The 23,160-nt window shown below is 42.7% G+C and overlaps 1 protein-coding gene across 1 annotated transcript in view; it reads right to left on the bottom strand.

Annotated features, from left to right (window-relative positions):
- MAP3K3 (mitogen-activated protein kinase kinase kinase 3) overlaps positions 1–23,160 on the bottom strand; it is a 66,436-nt gene that overhangs the window by 10,580 nt on the left and 32,696 nt on the right. Inside the window, exons 5-7 of the mRNA XM_041725688.1 lie at positions 19,419–19,532; positions 10,141–10,261; positions 2,593–2,726 (exon numbers count right to left, since the gene is read on the bottom strand). Of these exons, the coding sequence (XP_041581622.1) occupies positions 2,593–2,726; positions 10,141–10,261; positions 19,419–19,532 (369 nt within the window). The remainder of the gene's footprint in view (positions 1–2,592; positions 2,727–10,140; positions 10,262–19,418; positions 19,533–23,160) is intronic.

Raw genomic sequence — 23,160 nt, 5'->3', positions numbered from 1 at the left:
AAAGTTAAGCATTACATAGGGAAGCAGGAATCAGAATAATGAATATTCACTAATTCACTAACTTTCATAAAATTAGTTTCCAACTCAAATTATCCCTTCCTATTTAATAGTAGGGTCCATCTTGCCCATAATTTCAAAGTGAGACCAGTTAACAGAAGAAGAATAGGCAAGTAAAATAACATGACAGGCATGATGCAGAAGAATACCAAAGGTTCAAGAGAGGCCTTTTGAAAATCCACTGAATCCTGTGAAGCCCTCTGGGGGAAAAAAAAAAAAAAAAAAGAGGGCCCTCTTTATAACAGTGTCACAGAAGTCAAAAGGGAAGGAAAGAGGTAACATTGTGTCAGCAAAATTTTTGTTAGAAAAATTAAGCCAAAAAAAAAAGCTAAAAAAAAAAAAAAAAAAGTTAAGCCAAAAAAATTAACATGAATCATGCTTTTGTTTGTTCTAAAAATTAGCAAACAGATACAACTACTACCTTAATCTGATGAAAGAAAAAACAAAATAAACCTATCTTAGTTTCACTTTTCAAGAAAGTCCCAATTGAATATTCCTTCACTATATACTACACTGTTTTGGTTTCTGTTACGTGGATTTATCTTGAATGGCTGGTTACCAGGAACAATTCACTTTAGCTAAGGGGAAGGGCCTAGGCATTCCTTCTTTGGCCCCCCCCTAAGTCTGTCCTCACTAGGAGTCCAATACTCCCACACTTTCCAGGGCTAGGCAAGTACAGCAGACATGTAAAAGACCAGGATATAGGGCCATGGGGAGGGATAGAGACTAAAGGCAATGAACTCATTTGCAACCTTGAGATTTTATACCCAAGTCACCTCTAACACAGCTGATGTCCAGAAGTGCTCTAGCTACAGAAAACAGAAAGGATGGTCAGTAAAATACCCAAGTAGGGAATCCTTACTCCCTCCAGGAGTAAGTAAAAGCACTCCAGGTCACTATTCTAAACACAAACTTACCTGGAAAGCAGGAGTTACAGAAAAGAGAAGAAGCAGTGTAAAGGGTTTCCTCACAGCCTATATAGTTTGGATAATGCTTTATAGAGATTAGTTATCACCAGGAAAGAAAAGTTATAAGAATCAGTTTTAGGGGAAAGAAAAATTACAAGGATCAGTTTTTTATAAAATTTCTCATGTGATGCCACTGCCCCTTCTACTGGATGCTTTGTTTTTAAAAAATTTCCTCTTCCCAGGGGTGCCTGGGTGGGCTCAGTCAGTTAAGCATATACCTTTGCAGCTGCCTTCGGCTCAGGTCATGATCCCAGGGTCCTGGGACCAAGCCCTATGTTGGGCTCCCTGCTCAGAGGGGAACCTGCTTCTTCCTCTCCTCATGTTTCCTCTCTCTTCTCAAATAAATAAAATCTTTACAAAAAAAAAAGAAAGAAAAAGAAATTTCCCCTTCCCGGACCAAATCCTAAAAACTTGTAAGAGTGGATCTTTCTCTTATGTAATCAAAGCAAGCTCATTGAAAAGACTTCAGAATGAAGCCAGAGATCTCACTCTTGCTGATTTTACCAAGCCAAAATGCCATTTTCATCAAGTGAGCCATTAGTTAAAAAGTTAGCCATTAAAATGAGTGAGCCATTGTGGTAGGCTCCCCACAATGTGGCCACCCCTCTTCTTAAGTATGGGTAGAATTTGTGACTTGCTTCTAGTTAACAGACTATGGGAAAGAGGGTGATATATTCATTCTCATGATTATGTCATATTTTATGCCTCTTATCTTTACAGACTAGAGCAAGAGATTCTCGTCTTGGCCTTGAAGAAGCTGCCATATTGTGAAAAAGCCATGTGACAAGGAACTGAAAGTGGCTTCTAGGAGCTCAGGATGGCCGCTGGCCAACAAACAGCAAGAAGACAGGGACCATAGTGCTACAACCACTGCCAACAGCCACGTAAGCTCAGAAGGGAGCCCCAAGCTCCAGCAAGGAATGCAGCCTGGCTGACACTTGACTACAGTCTTGTGTAACCCTGAGTGGAGGACCCCTGTTAAATCATGCCTTACCCAGGAAAATTGTAAAATAATAAATGTATGCTGTTTTTAATGTATGCTGCTAAGTTTGTGGTAATTTGTTATGTAGCAACAGATAACTAATATAGCTGTCTACCACCATAAAAGCTCACCCAAAGTAAACATTTCTACAGTGTAATTTGGATATGGTATACTCCCTACCTTTCATCAAGAAATAACAGAACTAAAATATGGCTGATGAAAAACAAAAACTGTCAGTTTAGGATTGGTCATATGTTATACTCTGCTGATATCACAGGCAGTTTTAAGGAAGTATTCAAATAGCAGAGTGGTCTTCTGCAGGGAGACCAGTGAGAGGAGCACAGCAAGGTAAAATGTGTCCAATGCTCATCCAACACCAAGAAGGCTAGGTAGTTTACACGGTGTCAACGGCAGGAATTAATACTTGGTCCCAAAAAAGGAATAGTCCATATTTGGGCAGGTCTGGTTTACAAAGGAGCTAAGAGATGAGGTTCAAATCCCTCAGCTCTGCACCAGGCCCACTGAGTAGCCACATTATAACCTTGGTCTGACACACTCCAAGGCACACCCAAGCCCTGTACTCACACACTGCTCACTCGTCTCTGGGATGAACTCCCCTTCACTGTTGATGCTGGTGTAGGATCCCTGACGGGCAATGCGTTGCTGCCGCTCAGGCACGTAGCCAGGAGGAGGTGAGCTTCGGCCAGGGTTCTGGGAGCCTAGAGCACAGAAACAAGACCTTTTACAACACAGCCCAGGATATGTGGCTGAGAGCAGCAGACAGGGGACCAGGTCAGACCAAACATCTGTCACAGAGGTTGGTACCAGGTAGGAATTCAGCAGAATTCCATTTGTTTACTTCACTCTATGTGGCAGATAAAATGGGTTAGACTCAAGATCTATTCCACACTTCTAGTATGCCTTCCTGTACTTCAGAAATTAATCAGTTAAAAGCTATTACTTCTACAACCCCCAAAGGTCCAGTCAATCAGATGTACTTGTGTGAGATTTAGATGACCTCCTGCTGCTCCTACTGCTCCTGGCCACTACAGTCATGGAAGCCCTGGTTCTTCTTTCTGCTGCAGCATTAGCGGAGACCTCACACCTGGCCTCCAGTTTTCCAGACATGAAGGACAGATGCAGGCATCCCTATGGATGTGGTAGGGACCACAGCAGAAGGGTGCTGTGCTTCTGAATCTGGTAGCTTCCTGAGCCCAGAAGAGGGAGGAGCTCTGTGGTGTCTTAACCTAGAATTTGTTTTTTTCTCTCCAATCACTTTATAAGACGGGATATGCACTACATTTCTTCTTCCTGAAACTAGTTAGAGTGGATTCTACTCTACTCTGTGCACCTGAACCCTGACCAATATACTCTGGAGTGAAAAGGTATTACACGTTTTAACTAGAATGAAGCAAAAATGTGTCTTGTAAGGGATTGATTAGAATGAAAGAAAAACTTACTTATTGATGAAGTCCCAGACAGTGGTCTAACTATCCCCAGACAGCATGAACCGCCATTAGTCTGTTACATAGAGTGTCTAAGTGTACCTTCCCCGGGATAAAATATCCAAGGCCCTGGACACCAGTTTCCACTGAACTCTCCCCTGTTTTACAGGTAGGATGGGACTGGCTCACATGATGAGGCCAGCACTACAGACCCAGGAGGGGCTGGGGGAAAATAGCAAAGGTTTTCTGAGCTTTTATTTCCAGCCAGAGACTTTCACTTTTTCCAATACACATTGCTGCCTGCAGAGAGCCAGCCTTGTTATCTGATGGGCAATGGGCCAGGGGCTATTGTGCACAGGCCCACAGCTTGGGGCAGGAAAGGGAAGTCTCCCCAAACCAATGGCTATCAGAGGAAGCAAATGGAAAAACCAGGAGTTGGCAGAACTGCTACAGAGCATTTTCAGTTTTGTTTTTATCTTCAATTCAGAAATTGGGGGCCAGTGAGACACATAACAGCAGTCAAGAACAAATGAGACAGAGACCTTAACAGGACAGGATCCTGGACTGCAAGACCGAAGATGCTCCCACTGTGTAACAACAGGGACAGCAGCGAGCTAGATAGCACAAACCACAGTATGCGAGACAACCTATTCTAGGCCTTGGAAGGCAGGCATGCGGGGATGGAAGGTCTCTGGGATGCCCTTCACTGGCATTCCAGCTGGATCTTGCTCTATTCTGATGAGATCATTTGTGCCAAGGGGCCCCATCAGCAGTAGCTGAAGCAACAAAGCAGAGTAGTAGCCCCATGTTCAGGGTGGCCCATAGCTCTGCACAAAGGTGTTCTACACATGAGGAGAAAGCCAGGGCTTTAAGCTGCTGATGAGCTGTAGTCTTCCCAGAGTGTGCCAGCTATCTGTGAGCTTCTTAACCCACGGCGCAAAGTCTGAGCAAAACTCACCCAAAGTTGAAAGACTGGCTCTCAGATTCTAGCCCTTCTCATAGGAGACTCTGGTCAGGAAGCTGATGCAGTCAGGAAGTTCCCTCTGCAGGGAGTTCTAGGGTTTGGGGTCAGTGTTAATGTTCAGGTCATTGCAAGTACAAAGAGATAGCTGTTTTGGCCATCAACTATTTTCTCTAAACCCTGCTGTCTCTTGCTGGGCAGATGAGATTGGGGGAGGAATCGACTTTTTTTTTTCTTCCTCAAATGGGAAATCTTAACCAGTATTCCTCAGTGTGCTCACACTGGACCAGGCTGTGCAGAACAGAGCTTCTCAACATTTTGTCCCACGAGACCCTGAGAACATCCTAGATGTTTCAACTTTCAAAATTCCCATTTTATTTTGAAGTTGCCACCACTACTAAATAGTTTCTATTTAGTCTCATCTAGCATCACAAAAGAATTTACAGCAAGGAGAAAAACCCTGTGGAAGTGAAGGAAGCTGATGTGGGTGACCACTGGTTCTGCCCTTCCAACTGCACCAGGACAGGAGGGCTGGAGTGTGCACTGCTCTCAAACCAGCTACTGCTGGGGGCCCCCTGCAAGTCACATCTCCGTTCAATTCTCCTCTGCCTGAACTTTCCCTCCTCTCCTCTCAGAGGCCTAGGGCTCTCCTCCCCCTTGCCAAGGCATTAAGCACTCTACCTGCACTTCCCACTTCACCTGCAGCAGGTGCCTCTGGCACCACCCTCAATGCTCATTTCAGCTGACCTGGCACCTCCCTTCTTCAAGAGCATGCTCAGATTTCTAGCTTACAAGCAGTCTTGACCTTACTTTTGGCCTCTCCTGTAAGCCACTAACCCACCTCTGTTTTTCTTTTACAGCCAAACTCCTTGAAAGAACAGACTGCCTCTGCTCCCCTGCTCCCCATTCCTTAGGGGTTGCAATCTGACTTGCTGTCACTGTGGGACTGCAGTGGCAAGAAAGGAGATGGAGTAGGAAGAGAGGCAAAAGCACTTAGCGAGATGCCCTAGATCCAATGGGAGTCAGAATATGGCAGGGACAAGTCCCTGAGGCTTGGCTATGTGGCTTAAGAACACCACCCAATGTATTGTGGAAACATGGTGCTTGAGCTCAACTTCGAAGGTGGGTAGAATTTCTGTAGGCAAAGATATAAAGAAGAGCATCATCATATAGGGAAACTCCATCTGCCTTTCTGAAGACCCACATGGGCCTTTGGGTTAACTCATTACCTAGTTGTTGTTCTTGTTTGTTGCTTGTTTTTGTTTTTTAGCATGAACTAGTTTAACAGACTAACTGGCTTGAAAAAAATTAAAATTCAAGCTATGTATATTATGATGGGGAAAACAAAAAGCAAATGTGACAGCTGGTTTCAAACAGTTGAAAACCTGTCATATGAAAGATGTTACCTATGGATCTGTGTTGTTCGAGAGTCACTGGGTAAAGTGAGGGAAGATACATTTTCAATTCAATATAAGGAAGAAGTTCAAAGAAACAGCACAGATTGGGCTTTCTTGTAATTCCCCATTACTGAAAATGAGGCCATGGCGGCTGAATGACCCACAGGTTGCCATCTCTTGCTGTACACTTACAGGTTTCTTCCCATTGTAGGGGAGGAGAGCAAAGCCCATTTGTTCCTGCTGGTTGGAAGCTGAACTGCTAAGGCAGTTCAAAGGAAAACCTTTGACCCCATTTCTACTGCAAGAGCTTTTCTTCGTGCCTGATGCTTAGACCCTGACTCTCTCCTCTCTTCCTATTTCCTTCTACGTACACTGTTACTAGCACAGTAAACACTCAGACATTTGTGGATGAGAACAACAGTTTGTGCCTCTTACCCTTTCCAACCTAGCTGGTACCATGTAAGTCCTCCTCCCACCCTGTCCTGCTTCTCTAGTGACTCCTCTCCTGTGTCCTTTGCAGGTTCATCCTCCTCTAATTGGCCACTGAGTATCTGGGTCCCTGAGGCTCAGCCCTCAGGGACCCAGATATTTCTTACTCTGCAGTCTCTGCCTAAAGGCCTCTCATCTGGACTTCTGGCTTCAACTAGACAATTTCTAATTTTTTTTTCCTAGTCCTGATTTTCTCCCCTTAGAGCTAGAGACCTGTATATCTATCTGTCCATTTGATAGCTCCTCTTAGTTACCTCAATGGCACCCCCAATTCAACCTGTTTAAAATATGAGGTCTTCCCCTTCTCAGCACAGGAAACAGGTTCTCATCTATTGTTCCTGTCTTAGTGAAAGGCAATGTCATTTATCCAGATCCATACACCAGGAACTTATCTCTTACTCTTTCAACACTCATAAAGTGCATCCAATACCACAGTGGTTCTTGAACCTCTTAGAACCCTTTTACACTTTGAAAATCAAGAGTACTAAAAATCTTTTATTAAGTGGATTATATTAATTTTTTTAAAGATTTTATTTATTTATTCATGAGAATACACAGAGAGGAGAGAGAAAGGCAGAGACACAGGCGGAGGGAGAAGCAGGCTCCATGCAGGGAGCCTGACATGGGACTCAATCCTGGGACTCCAGGATCACGCCCTGGGCTGAAGGCGGCGCTAAACCACTGAGCCACCCGGACTGCCCAGATTACATTAATTGATATTCACTGTATTAGCAATTAAAGCTCAAAAGTTTTGAAAACACAATAATACACAAGCACACATTCCATTAGTATCAGAGCAATGACATCACCTCAGGCAGGTAACCTCTGAAAAACTCATACTCATGAAAGAATGGAGTAAAAAGGCAAATCATAGACCTCCCCATGGAAAGGATCCTTAGGGACCCCTTGCCCCAAGTTCCCAGACCATACTTTAAGAACCACAGCAATGCGATGTCCTGTTGGATTTACCTTCTAAATGTCTTAAATCCACCTGTGCTTCCTCTCTCCACTACTGTCACTAGCCTAATCCAAACTTCTGTCTTCCCCTGGACCAAACTACATTAGCCTAACAAGGTTCCCCTTTTAATCCATTCTTGCTCCCCTGCAATCTGTTCTCCACACTGTAGCTAGAGTTTTTCAAAATACAAACCTGAATATGTCATACCACCTATTCCTATTCAGTTTAAAAACAAGAAAGTGGATTTTCACTGCTTTCAACATTAAGGATCAAAAATCTTCATAATGAACCACAAGGCTCTGCATACCTCCCCGGCTTCAGCCCGTTCCTTTGCATCACTGTTCTCAGCTCTCCAGCCTCAAGGCTTCTTTCCATTTCCAATCACACCATACGCCCTCAGCCATCAAGCTTCCCCACGTGTAGCTCTCCCTGCCTGGCACTCTCTTCCTTGTTTTCCCTTTGGATCACTCAGGCTCTAGATCATAGGCTAAGGCTTTCCTGGCCCCGAAATTAGGATGCAATCTCTCTGTTATACATGCTCACAGCACCACACACCTTTCAGTCACAGCCTATAAATTTTACATTACTCTTATCATGACAAATGTTTGTCTTCCCATGTATCTCTAAAAGCCAAGGGGCAGGACCCAGGTCTTTTTTGCTTCCCATGTTTCTGGCACATAGCTGATACTTGGCCAATTAAATCTTAAGTGAATAAATGAATGAACAAAAATGTAGCTTGATAGGGAGAAAAGAAAAGATAATAAGATAATGTGCTGAACGCTATAATAGAGACGGGGATAAGGGACCAACATTTTCAGTGGCTTCCCACTGCCTACCAAACACACCCAAGGGCAGTCAAGACTCCTTAGGAGTGGCCCAGGCATCCTTTCTCAGCTTTTTTTATTTTCCTCCAAATATACCAGCCAGTCTGAAGGACAAGTGACAGCTCTACAGGCCCTCTCCTCTCATCCTTATCAATGGAAATCCCCCCACAATCTCTAAAGATCCAGTTCAAACAGCTCCTCCACAGAATACATATACAAGTTATCCTAGTTAGAAATAACCTCTGCCATTTCTTGGCTTTACGGAAAGGCTAGCAGGCTCCACCCACTTCTTCTGTCATGTCCATCACACTCTGTGCAACTTGGGGTTCCCCAAACCCACTACCTTCTTTTGTGATGGTGTCTGGCAGGTGCCCCTTCCTGTGCCTGGAATATCACTATGCTCAGTAAATGTTTCCTTCATGTGGAAGCTCTGAGGTTTCCTCTTCTGTAGAAGCCCTTCTTCAGAGTCCTAGGCCGAGTTGGGTATTGCCTCCTCCCACCCTACCCTGCCCTCCACTGTAGCCCCCACTGTACACACCTCCACTGTAGCCCTCATCCGAGCCCAATGGCTGGTACACACTGCTTGCTGAATGAAGAAACCCAAGATCTACATGTACTGGGAACCTGTGTTGGCCATTTTCTAGATACACAGGAACTACTTCATAGAAATCCTATTCCTCAGCATTCTCAGACAAGGAAACTCCATATATGGCTCCTCAAAACAATGGCCCAGCATTTAGCCCCTGCCTCTACACACAAATCTTGGTAAGGAGCAGGAGGCCCAATCACTGCCCCATGTTGATCCTCATTGCTTCCTGTACAAATGAACAATGCTGCCTTCCTCCAGCCCCTCAATCTCTCTGAGGGCTCTGGAACAGAGGTCATGCTGGCAGAGTTTCCTAGGCTTCAGGGCACCTGGATTCCAGGGCCAGAGATGTTTCAAATAGGGCCTCCTTGCTAGGGTGCTCGCTCTCTGCCCCCCACCCCCACCAGCTTATTGAAAACATCGTCACCAATTAATTATCCACAATGCTAGAGAAATATGAAACTCTTATACAGGTCTCCAGCTTGGCAACACTTACTACCAGTGTTTGCTCAAGTTCCAGAAATTACTCAATAAGGCAAAGTCAGTGCCTCAGTAACACATTCTTCTGCTACCCTCTCAGGAGGCTTATCATTCAGACAGGCTTAGCAGCAGGATTGATGTTCAGAACTCCCCAAACTGAGCTCAAGATCTTCAGAGAGTTCAGTTTGATGCAACTCTACCTGTGTGGATAGAATTTGTCTTCCTAGCAGTAGGAGGGGTCTGAGCAACATTAGGGCAGTAGGTTCAACACAAATGTTTGGTAAGGTCAGGTTTCCCTCTTGATACAAATTTCACAATTCAAGACATGGGCTTTCTCTTCAGACTCTGAGGAAATGGGATTCAGAGCCATACTGGACTATCTGGTATAATGCACAGACTTGACTTGGATTTCTTTCCTGGGAGGTCTGGGGGCAGCTACATAGTTTTCTTCCTAGTTAGCCAATCACATACATTATGGAAACAGTCTCCTGTTCTTTCCAGACAACTTAGTTTGATTCTCTAAAAGTTTCATTGATCAACATCTTCCTCAAAGTGTAAGGACTCCTCAGGAATCATAAGCAAGAGATCTGAAGTTAAAATTTAAACTTGGACCTTACTCCTAACCTTGTAAGTCCCTAGTTTTTTAGCAAAACAATGGTCAAAAATGAGAGTGAACTGTTTATGTTGGAGGTCTCCAAGTTTTGGAGACCTCAAACAATAAAATATTGTTTGAGGAGATCACTTCTTCAGACATGTTTAAAAAGGAACTTGGTCACACCATCACATTGTTATATTGTAAGCTCCGTGAGAGTCAAGGACACCATCCCGGTCATTTCTCTACCCATTCCCCCCAAATAAAGGCATAGAGGATTATTTTCCACAGAGTTAACAGTCAATAAATCTTTGATGATGGTTTTTAATTAATATTTAATTTTTTAAAAGCATGGGCAGATAAATTAGATGAGACGAGAAAAAAAGAGGTGAAATACTCACTGACAGAGACGTGCCTGCTTCTGGGTTCAGGGGGCTGATAGATGGCATTGATATCTCCTGCAGACTGGGAAGCTTTGATCCGCACCTGCCTGGACACCCCAGAATGGGGAGAGGGACTGGTCTGTAAGATAAGAGGAGAAAGGTTGAACTATCTTTAGCAGGCAGGCCAAGAGAGGCCCACATGTCCCTTCTGTAGAACTCCTCGTGCTCTTAGCTGTCTTCATGCTTTCAATACATGAGCTACCCAGTCTTCCCCCCCAAATCTTACTCCTCAACCTGGGCAAATCACGATTTCCTCATGGTAGTTTTACAGCTTCAGTGATATCTGAGCACTAAGACCCAATGCCCCAGTTTAAGAGGTGATGACCCAGGCATGGAGGAATAATAGGTTTTCCTATAATAATATGCTAAACAGAAAAGTGAGTTGTAAATACCCTCTCATAAAATTCTCCAGAGAGCTTGGGAAAAATAGCAGGAAATTATTTCAGCAGCGAGATCACCTGCCGAGTGGGGGGTCAGAATAGAGAATGACAGTAACCTCTCCGCCCAGCAGAATTCTGGTTGGTAAACATGTATTCCTAAAAGTAGCTTGATATGCTGCTTCTCCCCCAACCACAATCACTCCCCACAAATTATGGCAAAATCTCAGTTGCTTAGTATCACCAGGGGTTTATGTGCAAAACCACCTCAGGGTTGTGTTCATCTGGGAAAGGCTATCATAGCTACCATTCTGTCAGAGGTCAAGGATCTCGGGACAGAGTCAGAAAGCTTACCACACACACACATTCACTTTTCCACTGTTCCAGTTAAGCCACCCAACGAGCCCTAGAAAAAAATCAAAGCAACAAAGAGGGACCTTGCACTGAGAAAGCTGAAAAGTGAAGGTAGATGGTGAGCAAGTGACATAGGGATGCGATTATAAATACGTGGAGCACTACAGAGAGTGGGAATGGGAGGTCAGGAGCGCTAAATAATTTGGATCAAAGTTTCAACTTGCTTCTCCAGCTCTTCTACCTCACATAAGAAAAAAAAAGTTCGACCTAAACAAACTATATCCTGTCCTCCAGGAAAAAGGCTTCCCGCTCTCAGGGCTGAATTCAGCTGCCAAGCAGCCTCCTCTGGTCTTTCCACGCCAGACTTTATCACATGCAGGGCTGTCTCTACAAACTGTCTTGCTCTAACGGGAAGTCAGAACCAAGGGGAAGTGGAATGTTCTTTCTGAAGCCTCCGATGTGCAATAGCTCTCTGCTGAGAGTCAGAAAGGAAAAAACAGTCAAAGCCACATACTGGGGAAACAGGCCAGTGAAGGGCAAGGAAAGGCCACAACCCTATAGTCAGAAAGAGAAGAGCCACATGATGAGCCCCCTGAGGACACCTGCTTGCACACAGTGCTTTTTTTTTTTTTTAAGATTTTATTTATTTATTCATGAGAGACACACAGAGAGAGAGAGAGAGAGAGGCAGAGACACAGGCAGAGGGAGAAGCAGGCTCCATGCAAGGAGCCCGATGTGGGACTCGATCTCGGGTCCCCAGGATCACACCCTGGGCCACAGGTGGCACCGGGGCTGCCCATACACAGTGCCTTATACACAGTGAGAATTCCATAAATCTTGGCAATGTGAATTTGAAATGTACAAAAGAACGTACACTCTAGACTCAATTTTAAACTCTAAGAACTGAGACAGTAAAGTAGGTTCCACAGCCAGCATGAGCATTGGTTTGTAGAAGGAACGGCTGAAATTACGGCAACAGGTTGGAAAACAGATGAAGAGGATCAATGGAGGTTTCAAAGGAAGGCTTCATATACCCTAATGTGCACAAATCACCTGAGACCTTGTTAAAACACAAATTCTGACTCAGTATGTCTGGGATGGAGTCGAGAATCTGCATTTTTTTTATTTTTTTAAGATTTTATTTATTTATTCATGAGACACAGAGAGAGGGGCAGAGACACAGGCAGAGGGAGAAGCAGGCTCCATGCAGGGAGCCCAACGTGGGACTCAATCCCGGGACCCCGGAGTCACACCTGGGCCGAAGGCAGGAACTAAACCACTGAGCCACCCAGGGATCCCCTGCATTTTTTTTTTTTAAGATTTTATTTTTAAGTCATCTCTATACCCAATGTAGAGCTTGAACTTATAACCGCAAGACCAAGAGTCACACACTCTCCCAACTAAGCCAGCCAGGTACCCTGAGAATCTGCATTTCTAACAAGCTTCTAGGTGTGCTGATGCTCCTGGTCCATAGACTACACTTTGAGCAGCAAGGTTGTAGGAGAGTTATATTTCAATTTAAGTTCACAGTTCTCAATTCTAGACACCCATTAGAGCTGCCTGTGGGGCTTTAGACACCTCACATCAACTACAACAGAATCTCTGGAGATGGGGCCCAAGGACTGGTACTTTTTTTTAAAGATTTTATTTATTTATTCATGAGAGACAGAGAGAGAGAGAGGCAGAGACACAGGCAGAGGGAGAAGCAGGCTCCATGTAGGGAGCCCAATGTGGGACTCGATCCCAGGACCCTAGGATCACATCCCGGGATGAAGGCAGGTGCTAAACTGCTTAGGCACCCAGGCGTCCCTAAGGACTGGTATTTTTTAAATCTCCCCAAGTGTTTGTAATATTCAGTCAAGTTTGAAAACCTTAGTAGAGGGATAAAGGAGAATGGCACAGTAAACAAAAATGAAGTTCATGCAAGGATTCAGGAAACTTTGAACACAAACTAGAAGTGGGAAAGAGAGGGAGGTGGGGCTAGGAAAAACAAGAGGGGACTGTGGTGGAGTGAAAGGAAAGCCCACAGGTAAAGTGTGGCCAGCAGAATGTTCTAAAGATAGAAAACAGAAGGTGGCATTTGACTATTCAGTGTAAATCTCACTGAAGGACTCTGTAGGTAGCAGTGTGTGTGGCTAACACAAACAACACGAAAAATTACCAGGGAACCACATCAATAAAGATTACGGTGACTGGAAACTACGGGATCAGCAGAAAAAGTGGTTACAAGAGTTGACCCACAGACTATCTTGATAAAAGATTTGATGGAATGAGACAAAACGAACAAGTGGATTCAACTATGCAGAGGGTAAAAGTGTGTGTGTGTTTGCTCCAGTTTGGTTCATGAGAATGTAAGGTGAGAAATGGTACCCTGGATCTCATTAGTCCTCTGCTTCAAGGGTGGCATCAAGAGACTCTGCACAGAAGACTACAATACTTATGATAGTTATATTTTCTTCTCCTAAGGTAACCCAATATTTAAAGAGTTCATCCAAATTGAGATAAGGTGACTAAATCTGTGTTTTCATTATCTGTACTCTCCAGGGCTTCCTAGACTTTGACTGCATATTTACAGCTTAGGGTACCTTTCTAGACTAAAGAGTCCCAGGCTTTTTTGGCTATTCACATACAAAAGTGACTCCAACCCCTTGAAAATGTCATCTTCCCTGGACCTTTTCTAGCTCAGTTACCCTCTGAGCTGTGGGATAGAGAATGACACAACACCTCACAACTTCTTCCCATGGGCAACATTATACTTTCTGTTCTGCTTATAATGAACTGTGGAAGAGCCCGGAGGAGGTCTTCCAAGGACACTATAATAGTTATCAGACCCCACTCCCGGAGGGTAAGTGATAGGTACTGAACTACAAGTCAGAACGTCTGGATTCTAGACCAACTCTGTCATCACTGATTGTTCACCGTGGGCAAGCAACCCTAAGTCTAGGTTTCCCTAGGTGTAGACTGGCCAGAACAGCTGCCTGCCCTAGATCTCTCAAAGTTGCAAGAATCAGAGAGACAAAAGCACTTATACATGCAAGGTGTTATATTTAACCAGAGGCCAGACCGAAGCTATTGTACTCAACAAATTTGGTCCTATCTTCCTGCACTTGCCCCATTATTTTAGATTATCCTTGATATTTTGAACTTAAATAGTAGACAAGATAGCATGGAACTCACTGATGGGATATTTGGGAAGTGGGCAACATTTAGGTGAGAAGATTAGAAGTTTACCCTTGTCAGGGTGAATCTGAGGTAACAAAACAAAATGCCATACTCCATTTAAGGTGACTAGGTACTTGATTTTTATCATATTCAGATATAAGTGACAGAAGAATGTTAAGCTTGAGATTATTTTAAGATAGTGGAAAATTTGGGTCTAGGAAGTTATAAGAAGGTCAAGAGTAGAAAGATAAACTCACAGTTGAATGCACACATGCTTAGAGAAAAGTCTGTAATAGGAATAAACAGGCACAGGCCTATGGCAGCAAGAACTACTGAAGGAGATGATGAAGTATCCTAAAATGGCAGGAGAAAGCAAGGCTAGAGAGAGGCTCTTCAGACTAATAGGAGGCTCTGTGATGACCAAACTCCAGGAGTTCCCAGGTAAGAACAACATGAAGCCTAAGACATGGCCTTGGTCAGGTGAGCTGGGAGGGGTTAGACATACATCTTGGTGGGGGGTAAAGAAAGAGGAAAGATTAGAAGCTGTAATAGAAGGATCAGTAGAAAAGGAATTCAGAGAGAAGAAAGAGACTGCACATTTGAAAATAGGTATAAGGGAAGTGAAGCAGTAACAAGAGGTGGATGAGGCAATAGATTGCTAAGAAACTCTATAGAGAAATGAAGTGGCTGCCAGTTATCTGCTGGAGACACAGCAGGGTGCTATGGTATCCTGGAGTAGCACACTTAAGTATGATCTGTGGGGCTGGTACCATGCAACAGCTGATGGTGTAACAGTCCTCAACAAGGTAGTACAAAAACAGAGAATAACTCTCTACAGACTTTTACAGCAATTTGGCAGAGTGACTTTCTGTCTACTGAAATTAACGATAAATACTATAGTCTTATATTTTGTATATCTCTCATTTATTTTACCATTTCATTTTTCAGTTTTTGTGTTTTAAAAAGAATTGGTCTGGGGGATCCCTGGATGGCTCAGTGGTTTAGTGCCTGCCTTTGGCACAGGGCATGATCCTGGAGTCCTGGGATCGAGTCCCATGTTGGACTCCCTGCATGGCGCCTGCTTCTTCCTCTGCCTGTGTCTCTGCCTCTCTCTCTCTCTGTGTCTCTCATGAATAAATAAATAAAATCTTTAAAAAAAAAATTGGTCTGTAACAGACTGGAAATTAGAAAAATAAAACTGATTTTTCATCACAGATGGTTAGAGAAGCACTGTTCTAGAGGTGAGATTCCTGAGCTTATTAAGAAGCCTGCAGTGGGGCTCCTGGGTGGCTCAGTCAGTTAAGTGTCTGTCTTCAACGCAGGTCATGATCTCAGGGTCCTGGGATTGAGCTCCGTGCTGGGCTCCCTGCTCAGCAGGGAGTCTGCTTCTCCCTTTCCCTCTGTCCTCCCTACCAGGCCTCATGCTTTTTCCCCTCCTCTCTCAAATAAATAAAAATCTTAAAAAAAAGAAAGAAAGAAAAAAAAAGAAGTGTGAAGTCTAGGTGAGGAAGTTCCCAAGGAAAGGTTTCATCACCACCATTACCATTGCCACTACTAGTCCTTTCTTTTAAGATTTTATTCATTCATTCATTCATTCATTCATGAAAGACAGAGGCAGAGACATAGGCAGAGGGAGAAGCAGGCTCCTTACAGGAAGCCCGATGCAGGACTTGATCCCCAACCTGGAATCATACGCTGAGGTAAAGGCAGATGCTCAACCACTGAGCTACCCAGGCGTCCCCACAACTGCTAGTCTTTTTTTTTTTTTAAAGCATTTTATTTTATTTTTAAAGATTTTATTTATTTACTCATGAGAGACACACAGAGAGAGAGGCAGAGACACAGGCAGAGGGAGAAACAGGCTTCATGTAAGGAGCCCGATGTGGGACTCGATCCCGGGTCTCTAGGATCACACCCTGGACTGAAGGCAGGCACTAAACCGCTGAGCCACCTGGGCTACCCACAACTGCTAGTCTTTTTTTTTTTTCCCACAACTGCTAGTCTTAAATGTAAATCTCTATAAATGCAAAAAGTTGGGGCAGCTTAAGTGACCTGATAATAACAAAAATGGTTATTTAATTAAATTATGGTATATCTACTCAAGGGAATTATGCATCTTGATAAATTTTAATTACAAAGATCACACATTAACATGGGAAAATGTGCATCACAACGTTAAGTGAAAAAATAAATTAGAAAATTGGAGGACTAAAAAAAAAAAAAAAAAAAAAAAAAAAAAAAGAAAATTGGAGGACTACCATGACAATACTTAAAGTATGTACCTCAAAACTATAGGGGTACATGTAAATAGCAACTGATGAGTGTGTTATAGTGATAGGATTGCATAGGGTAATTCTCTCTTTATTTAATTTCTTTATTTAATTGAGAGAGAAAAATAGGCAGCAGGGAGAGAGTCCCAAGCAGATTCCCCACTGGGTGTGGAGACCAAAACAGGGCTCAATCTCACAACCCCGGCATCACACATGAGATGAAACCAAGAGGTTGATTGCGTCACCCAGACGCCCTAATAATTCTCTCTTTTTAAAATTTTATAAAGGGACGCCTGGGTGGCTCAATAGTTGAGTGTCTGCCTTCGGCTCAGGGCGTGATCCCAGTGTACTGGGATCGAGTCCCACTTTGAGCTCCCTGCATGGAGCCTGCTTCTCCCTCTGCCTATGTCTCTACCTCTCTCATCTCTCATGAATAAATAAATAAAATATTTAAAAATAAGTAAAGCTTTATAAAAAGTTATATTGACAGGGGAGGGGGGGAATTTATACTGACTTTATAGTAATTTTTAAAAACATAAGTCCTAAAAAATTTATATATATATGTGTATATATATACATACACACATAAAAGTCCTTAGAGAGGCATCAATGTGGCATTTATTTTATGCAACATCTAATGCAATGCCATAGGCATCAGAGCTCAGATGGTCATTTTTCAAACAGCTTGGGTGTTGCAGCAGTATCTGCAGCCATGCATACCCCTTAAAGGATGGGAAAGTGGATGTAAAGAACCATTTATCTATACATTCTCATCAAGGGAATGAAGAGATCATAATCAAGGGTGCTAGCTTCTAGTCAAGCAATTACACCATTAAACCGAAGCCTAATTCTAGCTTCTTCTGTATAGAAGGGGTTTGCTGAATATCATCTCCACTTGACTTTTACTAATAATTAAGAAGCATTCATTGGGGATCCCTGGGTGGCGCAGCGGTTTGGCGCCTGCCTTTGGCCCAGGGCGCGATCCTGGAGATCCGGGATCGAATCCCACGTCGGGCTCCCGGTGCATGGAGCCTGCTTCTCCCTCTGCCTGTGTCTCTGCCTTTCTCTCTCTCACTGTGTTCCTATCATAAATAAATAAAAAATTAAAAAAAAAAAAAGAAGCATTCATTGTGTTTTCTTTAAAGGATGGGTGGGGAAGGGGTCCCAAAACAAAAAAATCACAGCTCCTACTCTTGAGGAGCTTAATAATCTTTTGGGGTAAAACTTACAAATATGTATCAACTAGAGGGCAATTACTAAGCAACCTATAAACTAGTGTGCACATTATATCCAATGACTAAAGGAACAGGGAATAACCAAGATAAGATGGCTGCAGTCACAAACACTGACCACTCTGTAGCAGGTAAATCAAGTAAGATCCTAAAAACAAGGTCGTAGCCATGGTCTAGCAAAGAGCAATAAGGAAGAACTGCAGAATGGGTGGGAGTATGCTGAGTATGTTGAGGGATATGGAAAGACTGCAGAACTGGAAAGAAGGATATCTGGTGATAAACCCTGGATGCTAGACTATATTTAGACCTTCTATGAGAGGCAATAAAGAAAGACTATAAGGAGCAGGTAAGTAACTTGAACAGAGAAATAAAATAATAAAGTATATATTTTACTTCAGAATACTTCCCAAAACATATCTAGAAAAAAGATACATCTGGGACAGAGAAGACCAATCCTCAATCACATGGACATGTCTATAATATTAGAAAATGTCTTCCTTATTCTAAGGCCTCCTAACTGCATTCTCTTGTGCCTCCCCCTAATGAGTAGGACAGCCCGATCCCAAAACATCTTTTTAAAAATACATGGTAAGGGGGCTCCTGGGTGGCTCAGTCAGTTAAGCATCTACTTTTGGCTCAGGTCGTGATCTTGGGATCCTGGGATGGAGTGCCACATCGGTTCTCGCTGCTCAGCCGGGAGTCTGCTTCTCCCTCTCCCTCTGCCCCCACTCATGCTCAATCTCTCTCTCTCTCTCAAATAAACAAAATCTTAAAAAGAAGAAGAAGAAAAAGATGACGACAGACCCAAATTGCAATCATTCTTGCGAAATATAGGCATCAAAGACCTTTTAAAAGAAGCAGTTATTTAAGGGATAATTCCTCACTTCTGACGGCCTCTATAGATAGATTGCCTGCCATTTGGTAAGGAAGCAGCTAGTAAGTTACAAGAAGCCCACTCCATGGCCTTTTTTCCATTGAACAGAAGGAAAAGTCTGTTTCCTACATGTTTCTCAAGAGACAGGCATGACTGCTGAGGAGTTGTGAGAGGTTTACATGATAGTCTCAAATCCTTGGCAACCTTTGCTACACCCCACCCTCATCAAATCTCTCTTGTTGGGATCCAAATTGAATTGAAATAACAAAAATATAGAAAAAATTTTCTCTCTTTTTTTCTTTAGATTGGATTGATTGATTGATTCATTCATTCATTCATTCATGAGAGACACACAGAGAGAGGCAGAGACACAGGCGGAGGGAGAAGTAGGCTCCCCACTGGGAGCCTGATGTGAGAATCTCGGGATTCCAGGATCATGCACTGAGCTGAAGGCAGACGTTCAACTGTTGAGCCACCCAGGCATCCCAAGAATTTTCTCTTTTATCATATGTTTTCCTTCCTCCCATGTCACAAGCCAAGTAACCTTTAGCTGCAACTTTAACGTGGATGACTTGACTTTGCAGTGAAATCACATCCAAAATGCTACCTGGCCACTCAGGCTGGGCTGCACTTCTATGCCTGCTTCATTTTTAACTTTTAAATTTGTTTTAGGGAGAGAAAAAGGTGGTGGGGAGAGACAAAAGGAGAGGGTTAGAGAAAATCTTAAGCAGGTTCCACAGCCAACATGGAGCCCAATGCAGGGGTTGATCTCATGACCCTGAGATCATGACCTGAGCTGAAATCAAGAGTAGGACACCCAACCGACTGATCCACCCAAACACCCCCCATTATGTGCTTACTTTAACAGCAGTTGAGGAACACAAAATTCTGTCAAGGAAGCCAGGTAAACTCCTAAAGCACAGCAAGTTTTGTCTTTAGCTACCAGGCCATCATAGGGGCTACTTACATGGTTTCTGTCCTGGGACAGCAGCAATATCCTAAGGCTTTTCATGCTTGAGCTTCTATCTAATATGTCAATTGCTTTATCAAGATCATCTTGGTTCTTCAGCAGGATGGAGAGCTGTGACACAGGACACAGAAAAAGAGAAGCATATAAGATAAAAATCTTTAGTTTCTAAATATAAGCAAAATAAACAACAAAAAATAAATCTGAAGGAAAACAATCTCATTGGATACTACGGGATGTTAAAACTAATTGAAACCATATAGATATTTTCTTTTTCTTTTCCTTAAGTGTACAACTATTCAATAATTTTTTAATAAACTTACAATTGTGCAACCATCGCCATAATTCAATTTTTAACATTTACATTTTTCCAGAAAGATCCTGCACTCACTTGTAGTCACTCCCTCTTCTCACCTGCAGCCTTTAGCAACTACTATTCTACTTTTTGTCTCTATATTTGCCTCATTTGGACATTTGCTACACATGGAATCATACTTCATACATATTCAATTCAGGTCATAGTCTTTTACATCTAGTTTCTTTTGTTTAGCTTTATGTTTCTGAGTTCATCTATTGCTATTGCACACCCCATTGTCTTTTGCATCTAGTTTCTTTTGTTTAGCTTTATGTTTCTGAGTTCATCTACTGCTATTGCACACCCCATTGCTTGAAGATATTTTCTGAGAAGCACTTCCTCTTTATTTTATTTTTTAAATTTTATTTATTTATTTATTCATGAGAGAGAGAGAGAGAGAGAGAGAGAGAGAGAGGTGGAGACATAGGCAGAGGGAGAAGCAGGCTTCATGCAGGGAACCTGACGTGGGACTCGATCCAGGGTCTCCAGGATCACGCCCGGGTCCAAAGGCAGGCACCAAACAGCTGAGCCACCCGGGCTGCCCTTGCTTCCTCTTTAAAAACATCCTTTAGGGCAGCCCGGTGGCGCAGCGGTTGGCGCTGCCTTCAGCCCGGGGTGTGATCCTGGAGACTGGGGATTGAGTCCTGCGTCGGGCTCCCTGCATGGAGCCTGCTTCTCTCTCTGCCTGTGTCTCTGACTCTCTTTTGCTCTCTCTGAATGAATAAATAAATAAATAAATAAATATTAAAAAAAAATAATAAAAAAAATAAAAACATCTTTTACTCCAAAGCACCAAATCCTAAACAGTTAAAGCTCCATATTTCTTCCCAAATTAAGCAGAAAAATCATATCCTACCCTATCCTATGCTGCCCTTGACAGAACAAGCAGAAAAGGCATAGGAGGAGGAGGGCAGGCAGAGGATGAAAACTCACTCAAGAACAGAAATTTAGGGCAGCCTGGGTGGCTCAGCAGTTTAATGCCACCCACAGCCCAGGGCCTGATCCTGGAGACCTGGGATCGAATCCCACGTCAGGCTCCCTGCATGGAGCCTGCTTCTCCCTCTGCCTGTGCCTCTGCCTTTCTCTCTCTCTCTCTCTCTCATGAATAAATAAATAAAATCTAAAAAAAGAAAAAAAAGAACAGAAATTTAGGCTGCATAGCAGCATGTGGTACCTTAATGTTTAAAGGTATTTGTTAAGTGTCCAACTCTTAGTTTCAGCTCAGTTGTGATCTCTGGGCTGTGACATCAACATGGAGTCTGCTTAAGTTTCTCTCTCCCTCTGCCCCTCTTCCTGCTCTCTCTCTCTCTCTCTCTCACTCACTCTCTCAAATAAATAAATAAATCTTTAAATCTAGAGGACACTATGAGTATTTGATACTAAAAGAAAAGTATGCTTTGCCTGGGACCCAGCAAATGTCAGATCTTATACATTTGTGGCAAACACAAAATTAAGAAAAAGTCCAATTAATTTCATCAGTTCTCAGAGATGACGACTCTAAACCATAGCCAGGAAAACACAAATAGCAAGGACAGTGTTTAAAAGAACATTTCAAGGGGTGCCTAGCTGGCTCGGTCAAAAGAGCATGCAACTCTTGATCTTGGGGTTGTGAGTTCGAACCCCATGTTAGGTGTAGAGATTACTTAAAATAAATAAAAAAGGATAAAATAAAATTTAAAAACAAAATAAAATTTCAAGAGAATTCATAGAATGGGAGAAAATTTTACAAATCATATTATATTAAAAGAATTTCTTCCTGTAACACTCAAAGTAGGAATAAAGAAAGATTGTTGTGGGAGGTGGGAGAGAGATAAAGAAGTAATTAGGGTAGGCTTTAAAGTAAACAAATAAACTACAACTTTGTAAATGTACAGTATGGGTCTACATATCCAGGTTATATAAAGAACTCCTATAACACAACAGTAAGAGACTAAATAACCCAATTCTTTTTAATGGTCAGACATTATCCAGAGAAGACAAAGGCTAACAAGCACTGAATAGATGCACCATATCATAGGCATTAGGGAAATGCAAATCAAAACCACAATGAGATACCACTTCACATCTACTAGCATGGCTATAATTAAAAAAAAAAAAAAACCCAGAAAATAACAAATATTGGTGAGGATACAGAAATTACAACTTTCATATGTTGCTGGTAGGAATGTGAAATGGTACAGGGGATATGGGAAGGATGGGCAGTTTATCAAAAAGCTAAACATACAGTTACCATAAGAGTTCCACTCCTAAATGTGTACTCTAGAGAACTGAAAACATACGTGCATATGAGAATATGCACACAAATGTTTATAGCAGCATTATTCATAATAGACAAAAGGTGAAAACAACTCAAGTATTCACCAACAGATAGATGGATGCACAAGGTGTGGTTTATCCATATAATGAAGTATTCTTACCTTGAAAACATTATGCTAAGTGAAAGAAGCCAAACACTAAAAGCCATATATTGTATGATTCCGTGTAATATGATATGTTCAGAATAGGCAAATCCAGAGAGACAGAAGGTAGATTTGTGTTTGCCTGCCAGGGGCTGGGGAGAGAAGGGAAGAGGAAGTGACTGCTAATGGGTACAGGCCTTTGCTTTGGGGTATTTGAAATTAGATAGTAGTGTTGGTCATACAACTCTGTAAATATAAAAAAAAAAACACCTCTGAATTGTACAGTTTATTTTTTTATTTTTTAAAGATTTTATTTATTCATGAGCGACACAGACTGAGAGAGAGAGGCAGAGACACAGGAAGAGGGAGAAGCAGGCTCCATGCAGGGAGCCTGATGTGAGATTTGATCTTGGACTCCAGGATCACACCCTGGGACGAAGGCACGCGCTAAACCACTGAGCGACCCAGGGATACCCTGAATTGTACAGTTTAAACGGATAAATTTTGGGATCCCTGGGTGGCGCAGCGGTTTGGCGCCTGCCTTTGGCCCAGGGCGCGATCCTGGAGACCCAGGATTGAATCCCACGTCGGGCTCCCGGTGCATGGAGCCTGCTTCTCCCTCTGCCTGTGTCTCTGCCTCTCTCTCTCTCTCTCTCTCTCTGTGGGTGTGTCTATCATAAATAAATAAAAATTAAATAAAGTTTGCCCTTTTGAAAAAAATAAAAATAAAATAAAAAAATAAAAGGATAAATTTTATGGTAGGTGAATAACACCTCAATAAAGCTATTATTACTAACAATAAACATAAAATGAAGTCTCAAGAGATTTCTCATTTGTGGTTCTCAAATCCTGACAGGGCAAGGTTTAGAGGGCAAAGAAAAGAAAAAGAGGTTGATTCTTTTGCCTTCGTGGATGTATCTTGCAAGAAGTTACTGTGGCCAAGTTCAAAAAGGGTGTTGCCTGTGTTCTCCTCTAGGATTTTGATGGA

The sequence above is a fragment of the Vulpes lagopus genome, chromosome 12 (genome assembly GCF_018345385.1).
Source record: "Vulpes lagopus strain Blue_001 chromosome 12, ASM1834538v1, whole genome shotgun sequence".
Classification (NCBI taxonomy): Eukaryota; Metazoa; Chordata; class Mammalia; order Carnivora; family Canidae; genus Vulpes; species Vulpes lagopus.
Note: the sequence above shows the minus strand (reverse complement) of the source record. Positions and strands in the feature narration are given on the sequence as shown.